At 33.9% G+C, this 26,609-nt stretch overlaps 2 protein-coding genes and 1 non-coding gene across 6 annotated transcripts; all 3 read left to right on the top strand.

Annotated features, from left to right (window-relative positions):
- The first annotated feature begins 7,015 nt into the window (after positions 1 to 7,015).
- Positions 7,016 to 15,037, top strand: LOC122278555 (integrin-linked protein kinase 1-like). 2 transcript variants are annotated; one of them, XM_043088736.1, is made up of 12 exons: positions 7,018 to 7,850; positions 8,502 to 8,576; positions 8,656 to 8,760; positions 9,846 to 9,931; positions 11,174 to 11,294; positions 11,582 to 11,661; positions 11,911 to 11,973; positions 12,086 to 12,201; positions 12,704 to 12,789; positions 13,036 to 13,160; positions 13,817 to 13,945; positions 14,769 to 15,037. In XM_043088736.1, exons 1-12 carry the CDS (start codon positions 7,422 to 7,424, stop codon positions 14,773 to 14,775), a joined length of 1,422 nt encoding a protein of 473 aa, XP_042944670.1. In that variant the 5' UTR covers positions 7,018 to 7,421; the 3' UTR covers positions 14,776 to 15,037. The 2 variants fall into 2 exon arrangements, with proteins under 2 accessions (XP_042944674.1, XP_042944670.1); XM_043088740.1 differs by lacking the exon at positions 14,769 to 15,037 and having other exon boundaries at positions 7,016 to 7,850; positions 13,817 to 14,027.
- LOC122278543 (mitochondrial proton/calcium exchanger protein) lies at positions 13,817 to 26,593 on the top strand. Of its 3 annotated transcripts, XM_043088728.1 has the most exons (16): positions 15,980 to 16,170; positions 16,909 to 16,973; positions 17,510 to 18,171; positions 18,271 to 18,583; positions 19,372 to 19,518; positions 19,602 to 19,690; positions 19,822 to 19,929; positions 20,797 to 20,923; positions 21,352 to 21,416; positions 21,502 to 21,676; positions 22,096 to 22,290; positions 22,405 to 22,452; positions 23,056 to 23,202; positions 23,318 to 23,400; positions 25,360 to 25,475; positions 26,248 to 26,593. In XM_043088728.1, exons 3-16 carry the CDS (start codon positions 17,579 to 17,581, stop codon positions 26,328 to 26,330), a joined length of 2,289 nt encoding a protein of 762 aa, XP_042944662.1. In that variant the 5' UTR covers positions 15,980 to 16,170; positions 16,909 to 16,973; positions 17,510 to 17,578; the 3' UTR covers positions 26,331 to 26,593. The 3 variants fall into 3 exon arrangements, with proteins under 3 accessions (XP_042944664.1, XP_042944662.1, XP_042944658.1); XM_043088730.1 differs by lacking the exons at positions 15,980 to 16,170; positions 16,909 to 16,973 and adding an exon at positions 13,817 to 13,945; XM_043088724.1 differs by lacking the exon at positions 16,909 to 16,973 and having other exon boundaries at positions 15,981 to 16,170.
- On the top strand, positions 16,923 to 17,054 carry LOC122293960. Its single transcript, XR_006237415.1, has one exon. It is a non-coding gene; the product is annotated as a small nucleolar RNA snoR111 (small nucleolar RNA).
- Positions 26,594 to 26,609: the final 16 nt, after the last annotated feature.

Below are 26,609 nucleotides of genomic sequence, written 5' to 3'. Positions count from 1 at the left end.
TGAACAAATAATCAAATGCACAATGCTATGTTTCATGTTCAAAATGAAATCTAAATCATGAATATGACATTTATCAATAAATTATAAATAAGTTATCAAAGTGTAAGTTAGAGGCTAACTTATCAACTTTTCGAAGTTAGAGAATCAATGAGGCTATAATCAAATTTATTCTAAGTTAGGATTTGAACCGCTAAGGAAGATGTTCATAATTAAAAAATGTTCAAAATTGGTATTACAAAACTACCCTTAAACTTTCAAAAATTGCCACTAAGGTCCTAAATTCTCACTGTTTGCAGTTCATCTCCAAACGTGACCAAAATTCACAAACCTCGTGTTTTTTATGTTCTAAAGTCATCTATGCCCTTAAAATTTCAAAATTAAAATCACAACTATATCAAATTTACCCAACCTGTGACATGCATCTCTTATGGGCATATGTGTGATTTCAAATTTAAAACCTCCATGAATGCATGTGTGCTCAAATTTCATGAAGTGGAAACTATAAATATAACCTCAGGGACAATTTAAAAACTTAGCTTCAAGTCAAACAAATTCATCCCAACACTTAAGCATGGATTCAGGACAAATTACTACTAAACCACCCATTAAGCATATGCATGATATTTCTAGCTTTCTTTGATCTAGAGATGTTAAAACTAAATCATGCATTTTCATTCTTATCCCAATTATAAGACTTTTATAAATGTGCATTATTCAAGCCTAGGCAAAGCAATCAAAACTTCATGAATTAAACTCAAATCAAGCAAAAACTGATGCATGCTAGATGATCCACAAGATATGAATTTATAACCTATCATGACATAGTTTCAACCTCAAATTTAAACGTTAACAAATTATTGCAAGACATTAGTGAATCATATAAAATCATATTAAGACATGACATGTCTAAAAATTCAACCCAAAGCAATTTATTCATTCAATACTTCCAAATTGACCTGGTTTGCACTTAGCATGGTAAACCTTTATTAAAGTCAATTAAAATGTCATCCCCATGTCATAAATTAAAACCTAACATGCTATGCTAACACTAAACTAAAGATAGGGCAAGTTTACTTACAAAAATCATGGCCCTTGAACTCCCAACACAACTCACTTCAAGAACACTCTCAAACACACTTAGTTTCACTCTATCTTCACACTAAGAGGGGATGGCTCTCAAAACTTCAAGGGAAAGCTTTGAGGAGTGGTGTGAGGAAGTGAAGAGGTGAATGGGGTATTTATAGGGCTTCATGGTGGGTGAGGGGTGTGGGTCTAGATGAAGGTCTCTGCTTGGAATTGGTGAAAGTGGGTGGTGGAGTGTGGAGGTGCGAAAATTCAGTTTGTGACATTTTTGTGCAGGTGAATAGTGTTCAAACTCTCATTATTTCTTCAAGACCAAGTGATGCATTATGTGTAAGGGTGCAAATGTTGTCATGGTTCAAAAAATCAAAACAAAATACAATGGATTGTAAGCGAGGTCATGCTAGATGTAGTCGGGTAAGGGTCTTCAAAGGCTGGCCAGTTTTCATCACCTCTTTAACCTCTCTCCATGGATTTTTTTTTAGGTATGATGACTCCTTTTGATGGATTTTTCAAGTGGTGGAAGGTGGAGGGATTGGTTGTGAAGTGATCATTTAGGAGCATGCCATGAAAGGGAGTGAAATGGAGGTGGTTGCCGAGTGGCACCTTGTGCCAATGCTAATTGGTTTTGGCATTTCTTTGGGGCAAAATTTGGTCAAAAAGCTCATGAGTACTTAAGGGGTCTCTTATGGATTGGAGGGAAGGGGTGATAACATGTGGAGGGGGCTCAAGGAAGAGCAAAAAATTCATGAAGTCACCAAGGTCATTTAGTTGGGTCTCAATTACACCTCCTAAGGGAATAGTTGGATTTTTGTTTGGTTTCTTGGAGCCATTTTGCCCAATGCCAAGTCTGAACCTTGAGTGATATGATGATGTGTGAATAGTAAAATTTTCCTTAAAAATTTGGTAGAAATGGCATGGACTAGGGGCTGGTTTGATAAAGTGCACATGGTGGTGCACCTAGGTGCCAATTAGTGGTTATTTTGGTAGTGACATGGCTTGGTTCCAATTAACATGTGGTAAGTCAATCCTAACCTTTTAGGTTAGTCTAAGAACAATGCAAATTAATAATAAAAACAAAAAACTTCAGATCATAAATGTGAAGAATTTAAAAAAAAAAAAAAAGCCATGCAAAAATCAAGATTTGAGATTAATAATCACGTGTGAGATGAATGGTGCTTCTTAACTCAAGTTAGAAGCTTAACTATGGTTGGGAGGGAACCCTAGGGGCATGTGGTTTAATTAGGGCTTGAGAGAAACCAATGGTATAGTGTAAATGGTTCTCATTTGAAAGACAAAAATAAAAGACAAGGCTTTTGAGCTTTATGGGTTGGACTTGTTAGGCCATTCGTGTAAGTTTTGGATGCGAGTTTTGGTGTGAGTTATTATATGGATCTTATGTCTAAATTTGTAAGACTTATCTATGGACTCAAAGGCCTACTACGTTGGGTCACAATCTTCGGTTTTTCTTAGCTTAGGCCAATGGCCTTTACTCTCATTAAGTTAGGCCCAATGACTTTATGCCATCACATATTGGGCCTAACTTCTAAGGTCTTTCAAGAAAGTCCTAGATTCTTATAATTCCCAAATGGGTCTAGGCTTATGGTATCATTCTTAGCCCATCACATTCTTAATAAATTAGACCATTAAATAAAACATATTTGGGTTACTTCTAAATCCATCCACACTAGCTCGTCAATATGCCATATGTCATACCACTATTGACCTATTAGTGGTCATCATAAAAAAAATACTAAATTCTTCTAATAATTCTAACTAAACCCAATGTGTAAATCTCATCCCAACTTAAATTCTAAAAAAAATCATATCTTAAACTAGTTAGGATCTTAGGTGCTAAATTTAAGTCCTAAAGTGATTTTTAAGTGAGGTGTCATACTTGAATATTAGAAACAACTTATACAGAGATCGACACAACATAAAACAATGGCAGAGAATTACAGGTGTGCAAACAGATCATATAACATTACATTACATTGTGTAAAGAGTTACTGCCAACTAGAAAAAACTCTATATGATAGAAAGACGAACACTTGAGTTTGTTGCAGAGAGGCTGAAAATTGTTTTCATGCTTGTTCTTGTACGTGGTCCAACAGGTATGGAGAGAAGTCCTAATTAATTTCTGCCTACTCGTTTGGGTGTCGATATATTAAACTCTGACAAATAGTATGCACTAAAATTTTATAACTAATGTTAGATATCGTATTTGGGTGTGCAAATTCTACGTAGTTTAATTGAAACCACGCACAAATAGAATTGGTCGAGAACCCATCGCAAACTCAAAATCATCATCGCACTACAAGAAAATTAGACTTTTGTGATCAATTTATTACAACTAAAAGACTATTTATAACCAATTTTAACTGAAAATAATTATTTTACTGGAATTAATTAATCACAAATAAACAATTTTCTTGTAGTGTCGGATCTTCTGCTGAGAACGTGAAGGAATAATCGATTGAGAATGTAACCTTTAGCACTGGTGAAGCACATATAGGAGAGAAAGGTATAACATGTACATTTTATTTTGTTCTTCCCATGGATTCATTGGCTTCGTTCGTTTGATTTCTTTCCACGGACATATCTATTTTCTTTGGCATGATGTAATTCTTCTTCAAGCTGTACATTTTATTTTATTCTTCCCATGGATTCATTGGCTTCGTTCGTTTGATATCTTTCCACGGATATATCTATTTTCTTTGGCATGATTAAATTCTTCTTCAAGCATTGGATGCATTTTGTAATTTAGGTAAGAGGGATCGAAGCACACGAGGAGGGATAGAAGACAATTGGATAAACACTCGGATTTTCTTTAGATCTTTGTTCGATGGGTTTTTCTTTCCATGTATATCGGGTATATTTTGTTATAAATTTTCCAAAGGATCAAGGGATTTTTTTTCCCATAAATATTGGGGAGGTAAGTGGGGTTATTCATTTTTTTATTACTTGTGGCATCGATGTTATGGAAAATGCGACTCTCTTTTATTTTTCTATTTTATTTTTTATAAATATATGTGGATGTAGATCATTTATCGTCTTGCATTTAACCTGTCTATGGAAAGATCTTGCAAGAGATAGGAGAAGGAGACGCTAAAGGGAGGAGAACGTGAATGAGGCGCTAAAGAACAAGAAGCTGGCCGGAGGGAGGAGAAAGTGAATAGAACTTTAAAAGAGTCAGAAGAATGAGACGTTGAAATGAGAATTTTGGTAAAATATTAATCATACGTATAGTTATTTTTATGTATTTTTTGTATATTTTATTAATGTAATTAATTATATTAATTTTTTTAATATATAATTAATTATATTAATAAAATAATTAATTATATTAATAAAATATATAAAAAATATATATAAAAGTAATTGTATTTAAAAATATTAAGAATATAATAAAAAAAATGAGAAATACGTTTTTCCTTTATTACGAAGTGAGAGAGATTTGAATAGGAAAAATATAATTACAAGTATAGTTATGCATTAATTTATATATTAATATGATGTGATTGATCAAAAAGTAGATTTGATTGAAAATAATATTAATTTAAATTTTAAATATAAATAAAATAATATTAATATATAGATTAGTACATAATTATATTTATATGTAACAAAGCTCATTTGAATAAAGTTGCAAGACGTCAAAAGGAATATAATGCTTTAATTGGATGCATGAGAATTTTAGAGGCAGATGTCTATTCTAACATGCAAAAGGACAACTTCGTACATTACAGCTGGCAATTACTCAGACTTGGTTTTGTTGACAAAGAAAAAATGGTAGGTGAAAGTAATGTCTCAGTTGAAAATATTTAGCAACGATCGGAGAAGCTACGTTTTTTTTCCCGAAATTATCAAGAAATTACCCCTTTAGTTCAATTTGTCGCAGTTTAAATTATTACGAAATTATCATACTCTTGAAAAATTAAAATCACTTTCCGACGGAAGAATACATAAACATAGACTCAATCTTCATAAACGGATGAGTAGCGAAGTGATTTACAAATTAAAAAAAAAAAATCATAAAAAAATTTATAAATTAAAATGATTTCATATAATTTATTAAATCTATTTTATAATTTAACATATTATATCAAACTATATCAGTTTATGAATTTATTTTTGTGTTATCACTTTATGATTAGCCCGTTTGGTTTCACAAAATTTTAAAATCATCACATCTCATCTTAACATCAAAACAAAATTAAAATGCAAACAATTTTCAAATTTTTATTTTTTAATGTAATCATTATAATTTTCGCAAGCTTATAAACAAAATACAAACAATAATCAACTCATTCAAATATCAAAACAAAAATAATATTAAAACATTATACCTTAATATTCTTTTAACTTTATCATTTTTTTATTTAATTTTTTCTCTTTCCAGTTTCAAAATCTTATAAAAATGTTAACTTAGACTATTTCACTACTATTTATAGATTTCTGATCTTATTTTATTTGATATGTAGAAAGACATGAAGCTTAGGCTAGGTTTGGATACAAAAAGTATTTTATCTCATTTGATCTGATCTAATCATTATAATTTTTATAAATTCACACACAAAATATAATAAACAATTCAACTTTTTTAAATTTTAAAATAATAATAATAAAAAATAATGTTATAATAATATTTTATTCAACTTTTAACTTTTATCTGAACTCATTTTATTTGAACTTACCATACAAACCTATTCTTAAATAGGGAGATGCTACTCGTCATTTCATATCATATACTTTACACATTTTAAAATTATTATTTATTATTTTTGTTAAACTAATTAAGTTGTTATACTTATTATATAAAAAATAAAAAAATTAAACTATATGCGGTGTATATGAATAATAAGTATAATTATTTTTTTTAAATATTTGTCTCGTATAAAATAAGAATAATTCTACTTATCATCTATATACATTATATATTATATTTAATTATTTTTTTATAATAAATATATGATGTATAGATAATAAATAAAATAATTAAATTTTTTAATAAAAATAAAATAAAATAATAAAAATAAAAAAAATATTAAAATATATAAAATAATGGTCTGATAGGATGGCTGCCGATCATGGTATTCCACGCGTTGGTACATGGTTAGGCGGGTCGCCTCCATGAAAATCAAAGTTAAAATCAATAATTGGTGGGGGGGTCTCCGACTTTTATACATTGGCCCCACTCTACCCCCTTATTTTCGTTTTTTAGACTTGTGATTGTTTACTTTTGGATGCGTAGGGACAAGTCTGCCTTGTCTCCACCCAACAATCCTCACAATTCTAATTTTGTAGTCTTCTTTGTTTTTATAAATCATTTCATTTTATTTAATTTTTCAAAATTATATAAATAAACGAGTTTTTAAACAAAAAGCATTGAGGTCGGCAATTTCACGGGACTTTATGGAGATAGAAGAGACAAAGAGAGATAAGATCCTATGGATTTCCACGTATCACCTTTATCCAAACATACCAACATCTCATCTTTTTCTTTTTAAAGCCACCATGTTCTTATCTCAAACACTCACTCTACGCTCTCTTCCAACTACATATTAATTCAATATTTTGTTTCTAAAAAGTGAAAATTACTAAAGTAATTATTTTTTTGGTGGTATGATATATTTAAAATTATGATTATTTACATGAATTTTTATTTAAGAGATAAGTGCTACAACCATAAAAAAAAAAATTTTAAAAATGAATTTATAAATTACAATCTAAATATCTAAGATATTAGATAAAATCATTTCTCATTAATAATATACTCGTGGGGTTTAATACTATTAAAAAATTGTATTCACGGATGCTTAAAAGGCACATGATAATTAATTTTATTTATAAAAAAGGATAGATTGACTTATTTTCTACGCTCGATTGATTTTGATTATTATATAGACCAAGCACATATATTACGACAAAATATAATCAAAATATGATAATGCAGAGGAGGAATTGTAAAGTGGAAGACCGGAGGGGATTGTTGCCGCGTTCTACACGACGGGTTCAGGCTTACAAAAATTATTAACGGCTTTTTTTCCGCTACATTCAGTGGAAAACGAAAACTCTCTCTCTCTCTCTCTCTCTCTCTCTCTCTCTCTCTTTCTCACGCTTCCCTCAGTTCTTAAATTGACATTCGAATTTGTACAGCTGCCTCGGAGAGATCCCCCTACATAGCCCGGTATCGAGAGCTTCCGAGCCTGTCCCTCAAGCTCTCGATCCGACCCAACCCAACCCAATCCAATCACAACTGCATTTAGTCGTCGTGGTATTCTTCTTCTTCCATCTGGTATTCGAAAGAACAAAACTCTACTACTTGATCAAGGAAGAAAATGGAGAAAATAGCGGCGCAACTGAGGCGGGGGATATCCCGGCAGCTCTCAACGGGGAAGCTGGGGCGGACGCTGAGCAGGCAATTCACGCGGCAGTCGTCGCTGGACCCAAGGAGGAACAACCAGAGGTTCAGCTTCGGAAGGCAGTCGTCTCTGGACCCGATACACCGTGGCCCCGAACAAGACGGCGCCGTCGATCTCACTATGCCGGAGAATCTCGACGCCACGATGCACCTCCTATTCATGGCGTGCAGAGGGGACGTTAAGGGAGTGGAGGATCTCCTCAACGAGGGGATCGACGTCAACAGCATCGACTTGGATGGGAGGACCGCGCTGCACATCGCCGCGTGCGAAGGCCATGTCGAGGTCGTCAAACTCTTGCTCAGCAGGAAAGCCAACCTCGATGCTCGTGATCGCTGGGGGAGCACGGTACGGCACTACCGGTTTGTTTGTTAGATTTGTTTCAAAATAAATATTCTACATCTTCTTGGAGCCAATGAATCTTCTTCTTATAGTTCTGTGTGGCTCCGCTTGATTTGTTTGAAGATGGAATCTGTGGCTTGTTATTAAAGAGGAAAAAATCGAATCGGAAATTTCGTCAGGGAGAATTCAAATGTTGCTAGCTTTTACACTTAGATTAGGTTGTGAGGAGTCGAGTTGAGGCGTGACTAATTTTGTTTTGCAGGTTTTATTGAGATGATTTAGGTTCGGTATGGTCAATAATTTTGATTTCAAATTTAAAATTTTTATCTTATCATTATAATTTTTTTAAATCTTCATATAAATTATAATAAATAATTTAATTTTTTTAGATTTTAAAATAATTAATTTCATCTTAAAATTTAAAATTCTCACTTACCAAATCATACACTTAATTTTTTTAAATTAAAATGACTTTATCTTTTTAAATCAATGAAATAGATTTAGATGAATTTAATTTTTTTTAAAAAAATATTAAAAAAATAATAATTCTATTAATAATTAATTTAAAATAAGTTAAATACTTAAATTTGGTTGAACAATCTAACCCAATTCTTTGCAGCCTTCACCTCGATATGACCTTTACATGTATCTGGACAGGCAGCTGCTGACGCCAAATATTACGGACACACTGAAGTTTACAATATTCTAAAAGCCCGCGGAGCCAAAGTTCCGGTTCGATATGAACGCTTCCTCGTTTTTAAAAAAAAAAAATCTGTTAACAGAATTAGCTGATTATTCTGTATTCTTACAGAAAGCCAGGAAGACGCCAATGGCTGTTACAAATCCTCGAGAAGTACCAGAGTACGAGCTTAATCCGCTGGAGCTCCAGATTCGGAAGGGTTCTCGAATCTCTACGGCATGATCCTGTTCCCTTCACTAGCAGCTCTGTAGATTCGTACTGTTTAAAAACCCGCATATATATTCCCCTTCACTCAGAAATAGTAAAGAAACTGACGATGCATTCAGGCAGCTCAAATATTGAAGCGTGCTTTTGTTTTGCTCTTGTTTTTCAGTTTTCAACCGTGATGGCAATACTAAAGAGTTTTGCATCTGCTTTTAACTTTCTTTGCAATGATCTGGCTTTATATGTTGAAAAGAATAAGCTTTTATATGTCATGCATTTGAATCTTTGCATATGTATTCTTGTACGTTTGTCAAGTGATAAACAAGTTGCATAGTGTCGTATATGTTGAGAAATCATCTATTAATTGGAAGCTTGAGATATGGTACTGTTTTAACCTGTGCATTATTTTTCATATGCCTGTAATGATCCCTTTTTTTAGACACAGAAAGTGATAGTTATTGTTTGCTTTAATCATGTAGGAAATAATTTGTGCACGATAACTTGCAATCGTGTTTTTTTTAATAAACGTTAAGAAGTATATGCCTATTTGACTTGGTGTGTATTTTGCTGTTTCTTTGGAGACCACTATTCTAGTGATGATGTTTGAGCTTTTTTAGTTCAATATATGAAGCACTGCAAATTTGTCAGAGAAATCTCCTATGTATAGGCAACGTAGTTCTTCATTTTCCAGTCATCTATCGTATACTGTCGCGATGTACTTGTTAGTTCAGATTAATATTATCTATTTTTTCTGAGGTTTATTATTATTATTATTATCATCATCTTTGTTACCATATATTGAATATGCCTTTTCATCCACATTTGTTACTTTCATTGTTACTTATCAAAAAAAATATGCCTTTTCATCCTGATGAAACTCCGGACATAATTGTGCATTTGCAATTATGGCTGGTTTGAGCTCTTTGATTCCTCACCTCCTTCTTCTCTCTCTCTCTGCCTTCTATTTGTTGTTGTAATTTCATCTTTCACTTTTTCTTTTTCTTTTTGTCGGCACTGAGCAAACTGTTGAATCGTTGATACTTTCTCAAATATATTTTGTTATTTGATAGATGTCTTTGTTCGTTTGCCTATTACAGGGATCATATCAAGTGGCTAAATGGAACGGTACAAAGGTTTCCGTAAAGATACTTGACAAGGACAGTTATTCAGACCCTGATAGCATGTATGTGCTCATCTCAATTTGACATTTTTTTTTTCTTTATGTATGTTAGAACAGTTTTTATGGTTACTCGTCCAAAATATATTCCGACTTCCTTGTATCCCTAGTCTAACAACTATTCATGTTGCTCTTGTATACGCCTGTATACTTGACCATGCCTACTTTCTATCATCAATAAAATTATTATTTACCGATAAATAAAAGAAAACCTAATGAGGAATGATAGTCATTAGAGATGTAACCTAGAGTACTGACATTACATAGTGTTGAGTGGTGAAAAAGAAATCAATTAGTGAAACGTAGTTAGTTGAAAAAGGTCTCACATGGCTTACCATGATCGTCTAAAAGAAAGTTTTAGTTGAATTGAATCTCAGGTTTTTTTCATAAGTTAATGATATTATTAACTTTATTTTTATAACGTTAATAATATTATTAAATACAAACTATGAAGTTGCTACCAAATACACAAGGTGTATACTGGAGATTCACCTAATCAACAAAATGGAGTTGAATTGTAGTCTGCATTTTTGAGAGCCTCATATCTTGGAAGCTACTTGACCTTATCTTTATTTTTTTTCGCCTGTCTCATATGCATGGACTACTGCTGCTTTTTTGCGTGTCCTCCTGATTCTTGATTCCACTTGGGTGCCTTGCTTATGTTCACACCTAGATTACTGCTCATGATATGCATGGTGATTACATACTCCAGGAGTGCAGATAAACTCAGTTTTCCATTTTTTCTTTTTTCAATTTACACCAATGAAATACTGGTTATTTCAAGACACAGTTTTCCCTTATTTGTATGAATTTCCTAGAGGCAGTAGAAGAAAGCATTAATCTTTCTTCCTCTTCCTTCTCTCCTGCAAATGAATATGAAAAATCCTATGGGGGACAATAATCTGAAGAAGGGAAGTTTATAGTGCTTTAGTCTCGTCTAGGCATCTAAGAATGTGCAATAATGGCACCGAATGTCCTTTTAGGAGTCAGTTTCAGACTCGAGTTGATGTTTATTTTCCCTTCTTTTATTGTTTGGATTGTTGGAGCCTTCACTTTTGGGACATTTCTAAGATTAAAATGCTTAGATTCTGTGGCCAAAATACCATTGCTGTTGAACTTGCTCAGTGGTCAGTTCTTTGTTTTTTGGTTCAGGATGATTGTTGAGTCTGTTGGTTCATAGAGCTTAACACATAGCTATAACGCCCACTCCTGTTTTTCATAATTATTTAGTTTCCTTTATTTTAACAGAAACGCTTTCAAACATGAGCTAACGTTGCTAGAAAAGGTCCGGCATCCTAATGTGCTTCAGTTTGTTGGAGCAGTTACCCAAAATATACCCATGATGATTGTTTCAGAGTATCATCCAAAAGTAAGCATGCATCTCTCCCTCTCGCCCTCCTTCCTTCCCCTTCTTCTTGCCCCTACATGTGCAAGCAATATATATACATATCTGTGTGAGTATTCATAAAGACTCTTCTAGTAGAAGATGAACATGCTGATTGGCATGGGGATGCTTATAAGGACGGTTAATTAAATTTTCTCTACCCAGAAACACCTTTAGCTTTCTTTGAAAACATTAAGGAATGCCACTTTGATTTTTCATCATTGAAATGTTTTAATCCCAACTTGACTTTTCCTGTACTGGTGATTTTTCAGGGTGACTTGGGAAATTATATTCGAAAGAAAGGACGCCTGTCTCCATCCAAAGCTCTAATATTTGCTCTTGATATTGCTAGGCATGTCTATCTTGCCGGAATCCTATTTGAAAGACTGTGGACACTATTTTTTAATAGAATATTGACCCTGCTTCTTGCACACATTGTCCATACACTCCTATTAATTTTCTAAGCATGCTTTTGGTCTTTGTAATTGGCATATGTATTATATCAATGAAATGACTCGAAGTGCTTATAATTTCTCGTATTCCTGCGATATGTATCCAGAGTTTCTTTGTTCTGATCTCTTGATCAATTTCATCTTATCAGGGGCATGAATTATCTTCATGAATGTAAACCAGACCCAATTATTCACTGCGACTTAAAGCCAAAGTAAGACAACCAAATGCAAAAGTTGATCTGACGTGTACAGCAATTTCAAACTGAATATGATTTCTTCTTGTTGGGATGTACACTAATATTTACAATCTTGGTAAGGTGCCAGAAATATTTTTCTGGACAAGGGAGGTCATTTGAAGGTGGCTGGATTTGGTTTGACAAGATTGTCTAAGCTTTCACCAGGCAAAGCAAAACTAGCACAGCCTGGGGCTGACCGTTCAAGTATGTTGTTGTGTACACCATATATCTTAACTCTTGCGTTGGATCTATGATATATTTTAGTGGACACAGCATGCACCCCGACAGAAAATTATATTTGCTTTTAACAGTAAAAACATATATATAATGTGCCAACCCCAAAACGGGAAACATTCTTTTAATTCTCACTTCAGTTTGACAGTATGAGTTTTTAGTGTGCAGAAAGAAGTGATAATTGCTAGGTACTGTTGGCTTTTAGCTTTCTAATGAGAATTTGTAACTAAAAATATATTTCTGATTATTAAAAATCTGGGTGGTCTCTTGGAGTTTGATATTCCTTATTCATGTGGCTATAGCTCAAGAGTGGAGGCTCTAAACTTTAGACCTTTATTCAGCTGCAGTCTAGTAGATTGAAGCAGTTTATATACAGGATAATGATTATAAATATTAACTACTTGTGATTAGTTGCTACACAGAATATACCATTGTCGTGGGCTCAATTAGTTGTTTTCTCTAATGATTGTAGACTTATATATGGCACCTGAGGTTTACAAAGATGAGATATTTGACAGAAGTGTGGATTCCTATTCTTTTGGTCTCATTTTATACGAGGTATATCTTTTCAAAAATTCTCGTATTCTACATGATTAATTTTTTATCATGTTTAATTACCTATAATTCCTTAATATCTTGAGATAACCTCCACTTTCGTGGGTTTAATATTACCATATTGGGGACTATGGTTGATTCTTCTCCTTTTCTCCGGTTGAACATACAGTAGGAAATTTAACTCACAGTTATTAATTGGCTGGTAATCTGTATTAACCACTATTTCTTTGATTTGTTTTGTATGCCTAGATGATTGAGGGTGTACAACCTTTCCATCCCATGTCTCCTGAGGAAGCTGCACAAATTATGTGCTTAGAAGGAAAGAGACCGCCATTCAAGATCAAAGCAAAAAGTTATCCTCCAGATGTAAAAGAGTAAGTTTGATTTTTGAGAAAACTCGTCAAACTTATTATAGCTTGAAGATGTTAACTTTCATAGTTGGGATGCTGACTTGAAAAAAGAGTAAGTTTGATTTTTGAGAAAACTCGTCAAACTTATTATAGCTTGAAGATGTTAACTTTCATAGTTGGGATGCTGACTTGAAACCAGTAAGGGTAATTTTTTAGATAAATCCTTTGTCATTAGGATAAATTTTCAAATTGTTTGCATAGTTGCTTAAAAATCCAGGTTTGGCGTGGGTTTATTTTATCATGGATGAAAAATATGTAGTTAGTATGATCACTGCCTGCTTGGCAAATATTCAAGTTTTCTTTTAATTTGACTTCCTGAATATGACAAGTGTACATGTGTTTCTAGTGCTAGTCATACTTAAATTTAACATTATCAAATATAACAAATGAAGTCTAGCTCAAGTAGCCCTCCTCTAGGATCAGAATGGGAAGGAGAGAAAAATGCACATGGTATGAGTGTAACTTCCCAATAGAAAAAGTTCATCAAAACTCAACTGTAGATCTTTTTTCTATGTATATATTTTTTCAAGAAAGTAATGAACAATCTCTGACAACATTTCATGCTAAATATTTTCTTGTTAGATTTGAAAAGGAAATTTGCTTTTTGAACCTATATGCAGGTTGGTAGACGAATGTTGGGATGAAAAAGCAGTTGTTAGGCCAACCTTTTCTGAAATAATTGTCCGGCTGGACAAAATAGTATCAACTTGTTCAAAAGGATGGTGGAAAGACACTTTTAAGCTTCCTTGGTAAGTTTCTCTTACCAATTATCTCTATGTTCTTTTTTGTACTTGATTGCCCTGAAGAAATCCATATAAGAAACTTGGAATATACCTTGATAACCATTCTTGAGGTCATAGCCTGATAAGTAAAATTATCCTTGCATACCTGCGATTAGGGAGGCAATCTTGCACATCTTCAATGTGTGGGTTTAGCTTATAATCAATAGACTAGACTTAACTGTCCTAAGTAAAACCAAGTTGAGGTTGTTTCTTCATTTAAGTGATAAATTGGAACACTGGTACCAATTCCTCATGAAAAACTTTTACTAGGTAAAGTTGAAACAGGCTCCCAAAGATATATATGTTGGCAAGTTTTCAGGTGAAAATGTGAAAGCACAAGAAAAGTAACGAATACAGTTTAATCTGAGTTCACCTGATGCACCGAGATGATTGTGCAATAGAGTACGGTCGGTAAGATGGATATCTGTGACATTATATACTCGTATGTATTCCGAAACTTACCACGTCCGGAAATCTCAAACTACAACAAATTCTAGCTGAAAAGAATCTGTCTCATTCCACCAAACCAGTACTGCTTGGGATATAAATTTTCTAATAGAGAGAGATTACTTGAATTTTGATATTAATATTTTCCAATGGAGCCTATGGTGCCATCATGGCTTATTCATAGCGTGGGGGAATATATGCATTGTGCACTAAATTCATGTAGAATGTCAATTATAGTAGATTCCTCAATGCACTCTAGGTTACTAATAATTCCAATACTAAATGTAATGTCGTTCTCTTTTGATCTCTTCGCCTAATGGGGGAATGATGCAATTATGTGTAGGATTTAAGAGGAGGTCTCGGCAATCATGATAATATAATAATAACAAAGAGGAACGGACAAGCACTCAGTTCCACTGGGAAAGGAAAAGAGAGATGATATCAAGGGATTTTCTTCGAATCGAGGTTTTGGAGTTTCATATTGTGTAATTAATATGGGGAAACAATGCAGAGTGAACAAAGTAAAATGTATATCTCTGTCCTCTGTAGGAGCGGGCACAGTCCCTTTCTATGTATAATGAAATAAATTCGAGGAAGAGCTATGGTTTAGCATATCAACTTGTGGATAATTAATATTATAACAAGAGTTGGTCGACGAAGATCAATACCTAGATTTTAGGAAGTGAGAAAGTCGTTTATTTTCACAACACTTCTCAACTCATCTAATTATTATAATTTTATCAAATTTGACATAAAAAAAAATAATTCATCTTTTTCAAATTCTAAATTAAAAATAATATTAAAATTATAATTTTATCAAATTTGACATAAAAAAAACAATTCATCTTTTTCAAATTCTAAATTAAAAATAATATTAAAATAATATATTATAACAATATTTTATTTAATTTTTGACTCTCAACTCAATTCATTTAATCTGTTATGTGAAAACAAAATAGGCAAGTCCAATTTGGATATAATAAGTGTTTTATTTCATCTCATTATTATAATTTTTTAAATTTTTATACAAAATGTAATAAATAATTTAACTTTTTTAAATCTTAAAATAATAATAATATAAAAATTAATATTATACTAATATTTTATTCAATTTTCATCTCATCTCCATTCATTATCCAAATGGCATCTAACTACTTTGGACTTTAAAATCGACTCCAAATAATTTTGGATCAAGATTTAAGAAAATAACTCTAATATTTGGTTCAGATTTTGTGACTCTCATGATATAACTCAATTAATTGAAGAAGAACTAACGTATTCTTAGACATGCGAACGCAACAATGAATTAAATAATAGAAAAATATAGTTGCAAGTATAATTATGCATTAATATGTGTACCAATGTGATGTGATTGGTCAAAAAGTAGATTTTATTGAAAACAGTATTAATTTAAATTTTAAGTATGAATAAATTAGTATTAGTACATAGATTAATATGCGACTGTGCTTGTATATAACAAAACTCTTTTCCAACCAAATAAAGAAGAGGTTCCCACCGATTCTTTTGGGGACTACTGTAGTAAATAAGATCATCCATACGACGTCGTGTAAGCTATCCCCCGAAGCAGCCGAATGGAACTTCGCTTACAGCTAGCTTCATAAGTCTTAACCCTCTCTAAAACCTTTCTCATTTCCTTCCTGCTTAGACCTTCTCTCTGTCGTCCCCCCTCCCTCTCTAAGAGTCGTTGATTCTTCGACCTCCGATTTTGATTTCTCTCAAACAATGTAAGTGTATACGCTGTCATCTTCGTCACAATTCTGAACTGAACTCTCTGTTTGAAGATTGCAAGAATTTTTTATTTTTTATTTCCTGAAACGCGATTTAGGATTCGATTTCTCTAGTTATAGGTTTATAGACCTTTTGAGTTTTATTTGAGCCAATTTTATTCAACTTAATGCGAGTCTTGTGACTCTTGTCGATGTTTATTACGTAACAAGTTTCATGCGTATGATAAAGATTTTGATTTTCGATTTCGGGAGCTGATGTTGTTGTATTGAATTTCTTTGTATTCTTAAGTGTCTAATATTTATGTTTTCGTCACCTAATTCTGAAAATTTGAGGTTGATAATTAGATATCTGGAGTTCCTTAAGTTTTTTCCCTGATGAAATTCCCTCTAAAATTATATTATTAGTTTTATCATCGCTTGGAAGTATTTATTTGAGTTTCGCTCTTTTTGGTTGCATTTCAATCCAAGGAAAAAACGATTACAAGTTTGAAAAATTTTATTAATATCGTGTACACTTGTTATCGTTTCATAATTTAATATTTATTTTTCATAATGACTTATCAAAAAAAAAAAAAAATATATTTATTTTTCATAATGAATTGCATTTTCGCGCTTCCGATCTTCTCTACAGCCGATTGAAATTTAAGGGCTAGGTTTTCCTTTGGGCGTTTGGTATTACTTAAACTCGTCTGGTAACCGCTCATATTTGGGATTTTTTTTGTTTTCAAATCAAAGCCTCTGTTCGGTGTAAGAGAAAAAGGGAGCCAGTTCTGTGTCTCCTGGTTTAGAAGAACATTGAGGTAAAGCAAAAAATCAATGGCCGAGCTATCTTTTCGGTCGTATCTCTTTTTATTGGCGATTCGATTGTTGCTTGTCCACATTTGTAACTTTCATTGTTTCTCACCTATCAAAATAAATTTTTTTATTTTTTTTTATAAGTAAACGGAATTACCTATCAAAATAAATACTGGACGTAATCTTTCTTTTACTTCTCCTCCGTGTGTCAATACAGTTTTATCAATATATATATTCTTGTTCTGTTTTTAACTGCAAAATTTTTGGAATGCATAAAGTGTAGAAATGACCTGTAATAATTCACATAACAAATGTCATTTTCTATGTGTCATAGCAAACAGATTGATGATCTTAAACCTGGTATTCTTGTCAATTTAAGTTTTTCTTACATGATTCAATCTGATGAAGAAATATGTTATATGAGGTTTTAGTGCAGTGCATTGATTTTTTCTGATGAAGACACTGTATTAATGTCATTCTGTTTGCCTTTTGTTTTTATATCATGGTCTTGATTTGTAATTTTGTGAATGTGACTATATAGCTGCTTACCTTGGTGGCTTATTGAGAAGTGTGAATGAGTTTCTGTTGGTGAAGATAGAGGAGTTGGATAATGGCTTCCAGAGCAATATTGAGAAGGAAGAGGTTCATTTATGATTATGTGAATGCCTCCACTTACTCAATTCAAAGTTTCCCATGTATCGGTCACAGGCATCCTATGCATAATTTTGATTCACAGAGTTCTTGGTCCGGTGACCCCGCTACTTATTTTAGTTGTGTGAAGGATAGGGATAAAGTTTCGGTAGCAAGAGAGGGATTATTAAGCTTGTCGGTTCTTGGAAAACTTAGGCATAGCTGTTATAGAAATACAATTTCGGGTTTTGGGAATGGAAGGTCAGAATACGTTTCTCTTATGGACATGGGATTGACGCCACAGTCAATTCGAAATGCTTCAACAGCTGCAGCCAAACAACCCAAAATGGGCAGTGACGATGAGGAAAATGAAGAAATGGTTGCTAAAAACAGAAAGGAAGCATCTCCAGAGGAATGTGATCAAGCTGTCGAAGGTTTGAGTACTGCAAAAGCCAAAGCGAAGGCCAAACAGTTGCAAGAGCCTCAGAAGGTTGCTAAATCAGGTTTGCGTAGAGTCTGGGCCACATTTTTGGGGATTGGTCCGGCTTTGCAAGCTGTAGCTTCTATGAGCAGGTTAGACTCCTCCAAATGACGGATTTATATTCTGAGGAAAAACATAACCAACAGAATCTTACATGTGATGCTTGTTTGGTTTGCTAATCCTTCCTGCAGGGCAGACTGGGCCAAGAAACTTGTTCACTGGAAAGATGAATTTATATCAACTTTGCAACATTATTGGTTGGGTACTAAGCTACTCTGGGTTGACATGAGGATCAGTTCAAGATTGCTGTTAAAACTTGCTGGTGGAAAGAGTCTCTCTAGAAGGGAGAGACAACAACTAACACGAACCACAGCGGATATTTTTAGGCTAGTTCCTTTTGCAGTTTTTATCATTGTTCCATTCATGGAACTTCTATTGCCGGTATTTCTGAAATTATTTCCCAACATGTTGCCATCAACTTTTCAAGATAAGATGAAGGAGCAGGTACTGGTTGCAATGGGTGTTGCTAGAATTCTATCTTTTTTTTCACTTAATAATTTGAATGATGTTATAACTTTCACCTCTGCTTTTTTCTTGCTGTTGTCATGATGTTCCTGTCTGGAATGTCTCTTCTGGAACTAAAGTAATGGTTGGGTTTGGTTATGAAGTAGAACATTTTCATCCCCAGGTCATCAACACCTTGGTACCTGGAGGATGTGCCCTTCTAGTTTAAACCTTTCGCTCTGGAAGATGTTGCTTTTAGACAGGAGCCTTCGCTAACTCTGGTAAAGGTCTTGTGGTGATTTTTAGTGGAAAGATGGATATGCTAGAAATATGTTTATTACTATGACCCCATTGCAGCAGAATTGAGGAACTAACCATGGAATAAAGCTAGAAAGTCAGTCTTTAAATGATGAGTTTAACATTCCTGACCATAATTGCTGCATAATATAAGGCCTCTAGATGAATGATGGGTATAACATTGCTGACCATTATTTTGAGCCATTTCTTGTGGGAACAAAGAAAAAAATGTATTTCCCATAACAGTGGGACTTGACGTTGTTCGGATCATTTTCCTATCCTGGGCTTAATGTTCAAGCTTTCCTTGTATCTATTTCTGCATCCTAGCTAGGTGTTTTCTCTTGTATACACACTGTACTTGTTACGCCTATTAATAAATTTTTACTTATAAAATAGTGACAATCTCTCTCTCTCTCTCTCTCTCTCTCTCTCTCTCTCTCTCTCTCTCTCTCTCTCTCTCCTTGGTTTAACCTAAATGGCTCAATATGTAGGAAGCATTGAAAAGGAGGCTAAATGCAAGAATGGAATACGCCAAGTTCCTTCAGGACACTGCGAAAGAAATGGCAAAGGAAGTTCAGAACTCACAGAGCGGAGAAATTAGAAAAACAGCAGAAGATCTTGATGAGTTTTTGAACAGGGTTAGGATTTCAGTTTCATGGTCCTCCATGGTTTTCTTCTTTTCTTTCTTTGTTTAACATCTATGCCTTTTATTCATATGCAGGTTAGAAGGGGCACCCTTGTTTCTAATGAAGAAATTTTGGGCTTCGCTAAGTTGTTTAATGATGAACTTACTCTAGATAATATCAGCAGGTTGTCATCATGATTGCTGGGATACATGAAGATTTTTCTTCCCCACTTTTTCAGTGATATCAAATACCATTAGGCTGCCACCTGGATTGCAATCATAATTTCTCTGCTTATGCCTCTTTTGCTGCTATCAGGCCTCGGTTACTTAGTATGTGCAAATACATGGGAATCGACACAAAATTATTCAAATTTAGTTTTATGGATGCACACTTACGTTACATGCTCCGGAAAAGACTCCAGCGGTGAGATACATGCTTTGACATCATTAGCAACTTTTATTTTTTTATGTTTGCAATGATTTCATCATTTCTTTATGAAACACGAGTGTAGGAGTGTTGTGCTGCCTATCTGAAAGTTATATAGTAGGTTCTCAGTTGTTTCATGGTCAGCTTTTAAGTGGTTTGGAATTTGACATGGCGACTTTTGATGCAAGTCAATGGAATAAACGGTTCTGAGCATGTGTGAGATACAATTTTGTTTGGTTGATTTTGACGTAAGATTACTTAGAGAGTGGATAATGTCATTGATCGGGAGTTCACAAACTCACCTTTTACCTCTGGGAAATTATAAAGATACTTGAAGTGGGTCACTTTCCACTGGCAATGAAGACTCTTTTCTACTCTAAATTTCTGACTTCTAAAGTTTTTGCAATGTGAATGTCATATTGTGTGCTAAAGGTATCTCAAATTTCTCATATACATATAATGTGTGTTGATAATGTTTCAGAGATGGTCTTCATTTTCTTCTTTGGCATTATTGTTAAGTATTTTTCATGATTTCCCTACCCCCAGGGGAAAGGCCCTTCAAAATCCATTTCCAGAGTTCTTATTAAAAAAAAAATCCTTTTTCCAGAGTAGATTCATTGTTATTACCTCGTTTTCATTCTGTCTTCTTGTGATTGATATCTGAATCATCAGTAAAACTGTAAAAATTTATATTCTGATCTCTTAATATTAATAGTCTGATAGGTACTGATACTTACCACAAGAATCTTCAACCTTATGTGCCAAATATTGTACTTAAAATACTAAATACAAGAGTGAATTGTTTACTGACAACAGTGAATTGATTGAATCCCTCCCTCCTTCCCCTTCTCTGTCTCTCTATAGGATTAAGGCTGATGATAAATTGATTCAAGCAGAGGGTGTGGAGTCCCTTTCAGAAGCTGAACTTCGTGAGGATTGTAGGGAGCGAGGCATGCTTGGAGATCTTTCAGTGGAAGAAATGCGTCAACAGGTTTTTCCCCTTTAAAACATGCTTAGTTATTTCACCCTGTCTCTATGTAAGTGGCTGAAGCATTGCATGGGGTTTGCAAACCTGGGTGTGAATTATGTTTGCACCATCAGGGATCAGCTATAAGTCATGCCAAATGGAACTGAAACGCTGAAAAATTCAAGCTGCATCCACCCTCCCACCATCTTATTTTTGCACTGAAAGAAAATAAGGTTTTGGGAAAAGAAGGGGGAGTTGGCATGTTAAAAAATGTCTAAGTTGCTTAAAGCAAACTAATGTGATAGCTATACGTGATCCTCCAGATTTGTTGTCAATCATCCAAAGAAGATAGTACCTCTTACTTTTTTTTTTCATTAAATTAAAATAAAAAAGAAAAAAATAAAATGTCATTTCATTAATTATTTAGTTTGAACTGTGAACTTCTCATGCAGCTTCGTGATTGGTTGGATTTGTCCCTCAATCATTCTCTGCCATCATCTCTTTTGATCCTTTCCAGGTACTTAAATGCCCCATGAGTCTTCCTGCTCAACTTTTTGCACGTTTGACTCTATGGCCTCTTTATTCAGTTGATGTATATGCAGGGCATTTGTTGTGTCCGGGAAATTGAGACTGGAGGAAGCTCTCCAAGCTACAATCTCTTCTCTGCCAGATGAGGTTACAGATACTGTTGGTGTTACAGCTTTGCCATCTGAAGATTCTGTGTCAGGATGGAGAAGGAAACTGGAATACCTTGAGATGCAGGAAGAACTAATCAAGGTTGTTATTCGCTAATATTTTTCAACACATTCTTGCCTAATTCACAGGCCAATTTGCTGCTCTGGGAACTTGACTATTGAAATGCTTATTACTACTAGTTCTATTGCGAGGAGAATGCTGTAATGATTAAAATGTCTCTTTTTATTTTATTTTTTAAAATTAGATAGTATTTTTTTTGTTGGCTGGTTTTGAAGGTTATAATAAGTAAAGAGATACTTAAGAATGAATGAGAAAATGGTAATTTAAGTGTCAGTACTGTGCGTGGGATCTGAATCTTGTAGCAAATGAAGTTTAAGCTTTAAATCTAAAGGCTGCCTTGTACACTGCAAGACTTTATTCTCTTGGCTGCTTAAGCAATTTTTTGAGCTGCAAGTACTTATCTTTATTACTCAATTTTTTTTTTTCAAATTAAATTTTAGGAGGAGGAAGAGAAAGAGGAAGAAGAGCAAGCCAGAATGAAGGAATCTAAAGCCAGCCAAGGGGATCTGGCGCTGAAAGAGACAATCAACCCTACAGCTAGAGGAGCACAAGAACAAGCCAGACAAAGAGCACTTGAAAAACAAGAATACCTTTGTGAACTTAGTCGTGCATTGGCTGTTTTAGCTTCTGCATCTGTAAGGACCAGATATTTCATTAAAAGCTTTGAATTATTAAGATAGTTTTGGTTAGTTTTATTTTCTTAACAACTTCTTGTACTCTTGTCTAAACTGTAAATTCTTTTTCTGCAGTCAGTTAGTAGAGAACGTGAAGAGTTTCTGAGACTTGTAAATAAGGAGGTAGTCCTTTGTTCCCCCTTATATACTTTGATTGTGAATCTTGATCAAGATTTGGTAAGCACTTGTATTGTATGCTGGCTTCGAAGCTTGATTCATGGTCATTATTAAGGATTTTTCTGAGTACTAAGTAGCATAAGATTGCAAGTAAAATCATCAGATGAATTGCATTGAGGAGAATAAACCAGTATGAGAAAAGCTTATTTCATCCATAGGAAGCACCCATACTTTCATATCTCTTGATTTTAGTCTTTTTGTTTAATGCTGTTCAATCCTTCCTTTATTCTGTATACTATGTTTTCTTGTAAGATTTGTAACTATCTTTGTAATTGATTTATATGTTCATAAAAAAGAGCCACTTTATATGTGCTTCTAAGTAATATTATGTTCTTCTTTGGTTTGTTCCAAGGGTGCATAAGAAGTGGTTACAGATATGATTATTTGGTCTTTTCTGTTACTGACAACCAGAATGATTCATCAGCTGATGTTCCTAATTAGGCAATCCTATTATGTATAGTTGGCTTTATATCAGTGTTTGCTGATGATCATTTATGAGAGAATAGTTATTCATGTTTTTGCTCACTGTGATTGCCTTGATGCTTCCAGATAGAACTTTATAATAGCATGGTAGAAAAAGAGGGTACCGGTGGTGAAAAAGGTGCTTTGAAGGCATATAGAGCTGCCCGAGAGGAAAGTGAAAATGCTACTGAAGTGACTGAAGGTAATGAGGTTTCATCAGCACTCATAGACAGGGTAAGAATTTTCAATCCTGAGTTTTACTTTTTATCTTGTTTGTCTGTACCTAGTATGAGCATTATTGGTAGGTGCAACATGATACCAACTCGTGTCTATTGTTTGAATACTTCAGGTTGATGCCATGCTCCAAAATCTTGAAAAGGAAATTGATGATGTGGATGCCAAGATCGGTGATCGTTGGCGAGTACTTGACAGGTTTGTAATTGTTTATGGGTCTTGCTTTCTCTCGATATTCTTTTCAATGCGCAAGATCATGATGAATTTTATGTGGTACTCGGAAAATTTGTTCTTTTATGTAGTTTCAGCAGTAAGGTCGATTAACTCCTAATGGTTTATAATTTTTTTTTTTAATCAGGAAGAAGTAAATTTTATTCATACGAAATGAAATAGGCATAGCCCGTGTACACAGGAAGTATACAAAAGAACACCTAAATTTTTTTTGATAAGTAAACGGTAGTATTAATAATAATAGGCATAGCCCAAGTACACAAGATGATATATAAGAGATAAGACCTATCTAGGTCGCTATAGAAGTCGCAAGGAAATCATGTATATTTAATCCATTGAAGTCTATAGCTAAAGTCCACAGAAATAAAGTACTGAAAAAATAGCAACGAAGCTCCTCTGATGTCCGCTCCTTATCTTCGAATGTTCTCTCATTGCGCTCTTGCCAAATGCACCACATAATGCAAATAGGGATCATCTTCCACACCGCTTTGATTTGTGAATCTCCGCCCGGCATCGCCCAACTGACCAATAACTCAACCACTGACTCCGGCATTACCCAGCTTAGCCCTACTCGACTGAAAACTTCATACCACAAAGCTCTAGCTGTCTCACAATGTAACAGGAGATGGTTCACTGACTCACCAGATTTCTTACACATACAACACCAATCGGTAATGATAATCCGATGCTTATGCAAGTTATCAGTATTCAAAATCTTTCCTAACGCTGCTGTCCAGGTGAAGAAAAGAGCTTTGGGAGGCGCCTTATTCCTCCACAAAAGAACACCTAAATACATTCTAGATTAAAGATCCTAATGGTTTATAGTTAGAGGTTGAAATAACATTTGATTTTTTGGATGGTCTAGTTACTGATGACCACAATTTGTGTTCCAGAGATAAGTTACTTATTATGGATTGGAGAGTAACTGAATGCTTCAGTCTCAGAGAATATATAAATTAAAATAAATACAGGAGAATGAGGTGACATTTTGCTTAGAATCAGCATCATTTCATGATTTTGCAAAGAGCTTTTACAATGAACTAATATTCCGACATCCCAAAAGCAAAACTTTATTGCAAACTTTTGGATTCAGACTCGTGAAAATCTAGGGACCAGCATATGGGTCCTATCAATGCAAAAGCTATGACATTATTCTTGCTACCTTTGTAACTTTGACCTCCTGTCTATGGTTGTTCACCTACATGCATATACTTTTTTTTTTATAAATAAACAATTTTATTGATCAAAGAATGGCAAAGCCTGAAATACAACTCTACTGCCCCACTTAGGTAGGCACACTAGAGGCAAGAAAGTCTTGAAGGGCCATGCCATTAAAATCACCTACATGCATATTCTTAGTACTGGTGAAAAGCTGAAGCAACTCAAAGCATGCGTTGTTATACTTTTAAGTAATGATTTGGCAGCTGGAAGTATATATGCTTAATTTTCTTTATCAGTGACATACATGTTCAATTATTTTTTGTTAGTGTTGTCATGATTGTGCACTCTATAAGTAATTTTATATATTGATAACCATATTTGGAAATGTATCTAGTTTGAGTAGAGAGAGAATATTTAGCAATGCATGAAGACCTCCTTTAATTGGGAAGCAAGATACTCTATGTAGCTATTGAAGTTTGACTTGATTGGATTACAGCATCAGTATAATAGTTCGCACTACTCGGTTCAGCCTTCCTAGATTCAGCAGCCTGTTTAGATTCAGTTGGTCATGGTAGCTTTTCATTATTTTGTACAACAAATCTTGGCATTTCCTTTTTGTTTATTTAGTTATAATTGGATTCTAAACACTTGGAAAGACTCACTCCACAGTATAGTAACATGGTAATATGTCAAATCATTAACTCTTTTGTAATGTTTAATGCTAACTATATGTGGTAAAATATCACTGTTGCTGTATGTGTGCAGAGATTATGATGGAAAAGTTACTCCGGAGGAGGTTGCATCTGCTGCTATGTACTTGAAGGATACACTGGGAAAGGAGGGTGTCCAAGAGCTCATCAGCAATCTCTCCAAAGACATTGGTCAGTTTCTTTTATTCTATCTATTGATAGTTATGTTATAATGATTGTGTACTTCATTTTTGAAGAATATCAAATGTTTTATGTGTGCTTTCATTGGTGATAACTTCTTTTTTGTTTTAGGGGTTGTTTGGAAAACATAACTTGTTTTAACTCATCTCAAAATTTCTCATAATTTTTTTTTCTCAAACATCATTCAAACACAAACACTTTTTAATATTAAATCTTCAACATTTTTATCTAATTATTACAGCTTTTCCAAACTTCTAAACAAAACACAAAAATAATTCAACTTTTTCAAATTCCAAAACAAAAATTATATTAAAAAATTATATTCTAACAAAATTTTAACTTTATAATATTTTTTATTCAACTTTATCTCTCCTTTCCCAAAACCCAATAAAATCTTAACTCAAATCATTTCACTACTATTCACAAAATTTTCATCTCATTTCATTCCCAAGTATCACCTAAATCTCAATTTTCCTTTTTTGCTGGAAGCATCTTCGAAGGACCCAAATACGCTTCATTGTAGCTATAGAGTTGCGAGAAGCAGGAGTCCTTTTCTCCATCATGATATTGTGTACAATTTTTGACATTGTTGTGTTCTTTTCTCTCTTACTGGTCATCAGTTTTGAAGGCCACTCACGGATGCATTTCCAAATAATCAAGTTTTGGTTTTACAATGCTGTCAGTATTTATTAAAGCTTATAGTCAATTAAGGGCGCATTAATTAATGAAGTAACTGGATCATTGTCAAACTTCAATTCAACAGATGGAAAGATTCTTGTAGAAGATATTGTCAAGCTGGGTAGCAGGGCAGAGGATGGAAATACAGGTGAAGATGGCCGTGTGTAGAGGGATATTCCAGCTGTGCCTTTCCTATTCGTAGTTCGTTATAGATGCTGTCCAATAAGCTCTAAAATGGTTGTTGAGCAATTTTGTCTTGCATCAGGCTTCGATGGTTAATCTTCCTGATGGAACATACATGCTTGCTAGTACAGTAAAAGTTAAAGCTGACAAAAAAAAAATGTATAATGCATGTATTGCAGAACAACGTAACAACATTTTTGTACCAGGCAATTGCATGAGATGAGAGCAATATATACCCGTATACTAAATCTATGTGTTATGTTG

Source organism: Carya illinoinensis, chromosome 1 (genome assembly GCF_018687715.1).
Source record: "Carya illinoinensis cultivar Pawnee chromosome 1, C.illinoinensisPawnee_v1, whole genome shotgun sequence".
Taxonomy (NCBI): domain Eukaryota; kingdom Viridiplantae; phylum Streptophyta; class Magnoliopsida; order Fagales; family Juglandaceae; genus Carya; species Carya illinoinensis.
This window is presented reverse-complemented; position numbering and strand designations above follow the sequence as displayed.

Excerpts from the sequence above, each read along its gene's own strand:
- LOC122278555 (XM_043088736.1), top strand. The coding sequence starts at position 7,422 with ATGGAGAAAATAGCGGCGCAACTGAGGCGGGGGATATCCCGGCAGCTC. Across the intron at positions 11,974-12,085 it reads CACTGCGACTTAAAGCCAAA|AAATATTTTTCTGGACAAGG; the intron begins GTAAGACAACCA and ends GTAAGGTGCCAG. Across the intron at positions 12,202-12,703 it reads GCCTGGGGCTGACCGTTCAA|ACTTATATATGGCACCTGAG; the intron begins GTATGTTGTTGT and ends TAATGATTGTAG.
- LOC122278543 (XM_043088730.1), top strand. The coding sequence starts at position 17,579 with ATGGCTTCCAGAGCAATATTGAGAAGGAAGAGGTTCATTTATGATTAT. Across the intron at positions 19,930-20,796 it reads CTCCGGAAAAGACTCCAGCG|GATTAAGGCTGATGATAAAT; the intron begins GTGAGATACATG and ends GTCTCTCTATAG. Across the intron at positions 25,476-26,247 it reads CAATCTCTCCAAAGACATTG|ATGGAAAGATTCTTGTAGAA; the intron begins GTCAGTTTCTTT and ends TCAATTCAACAG.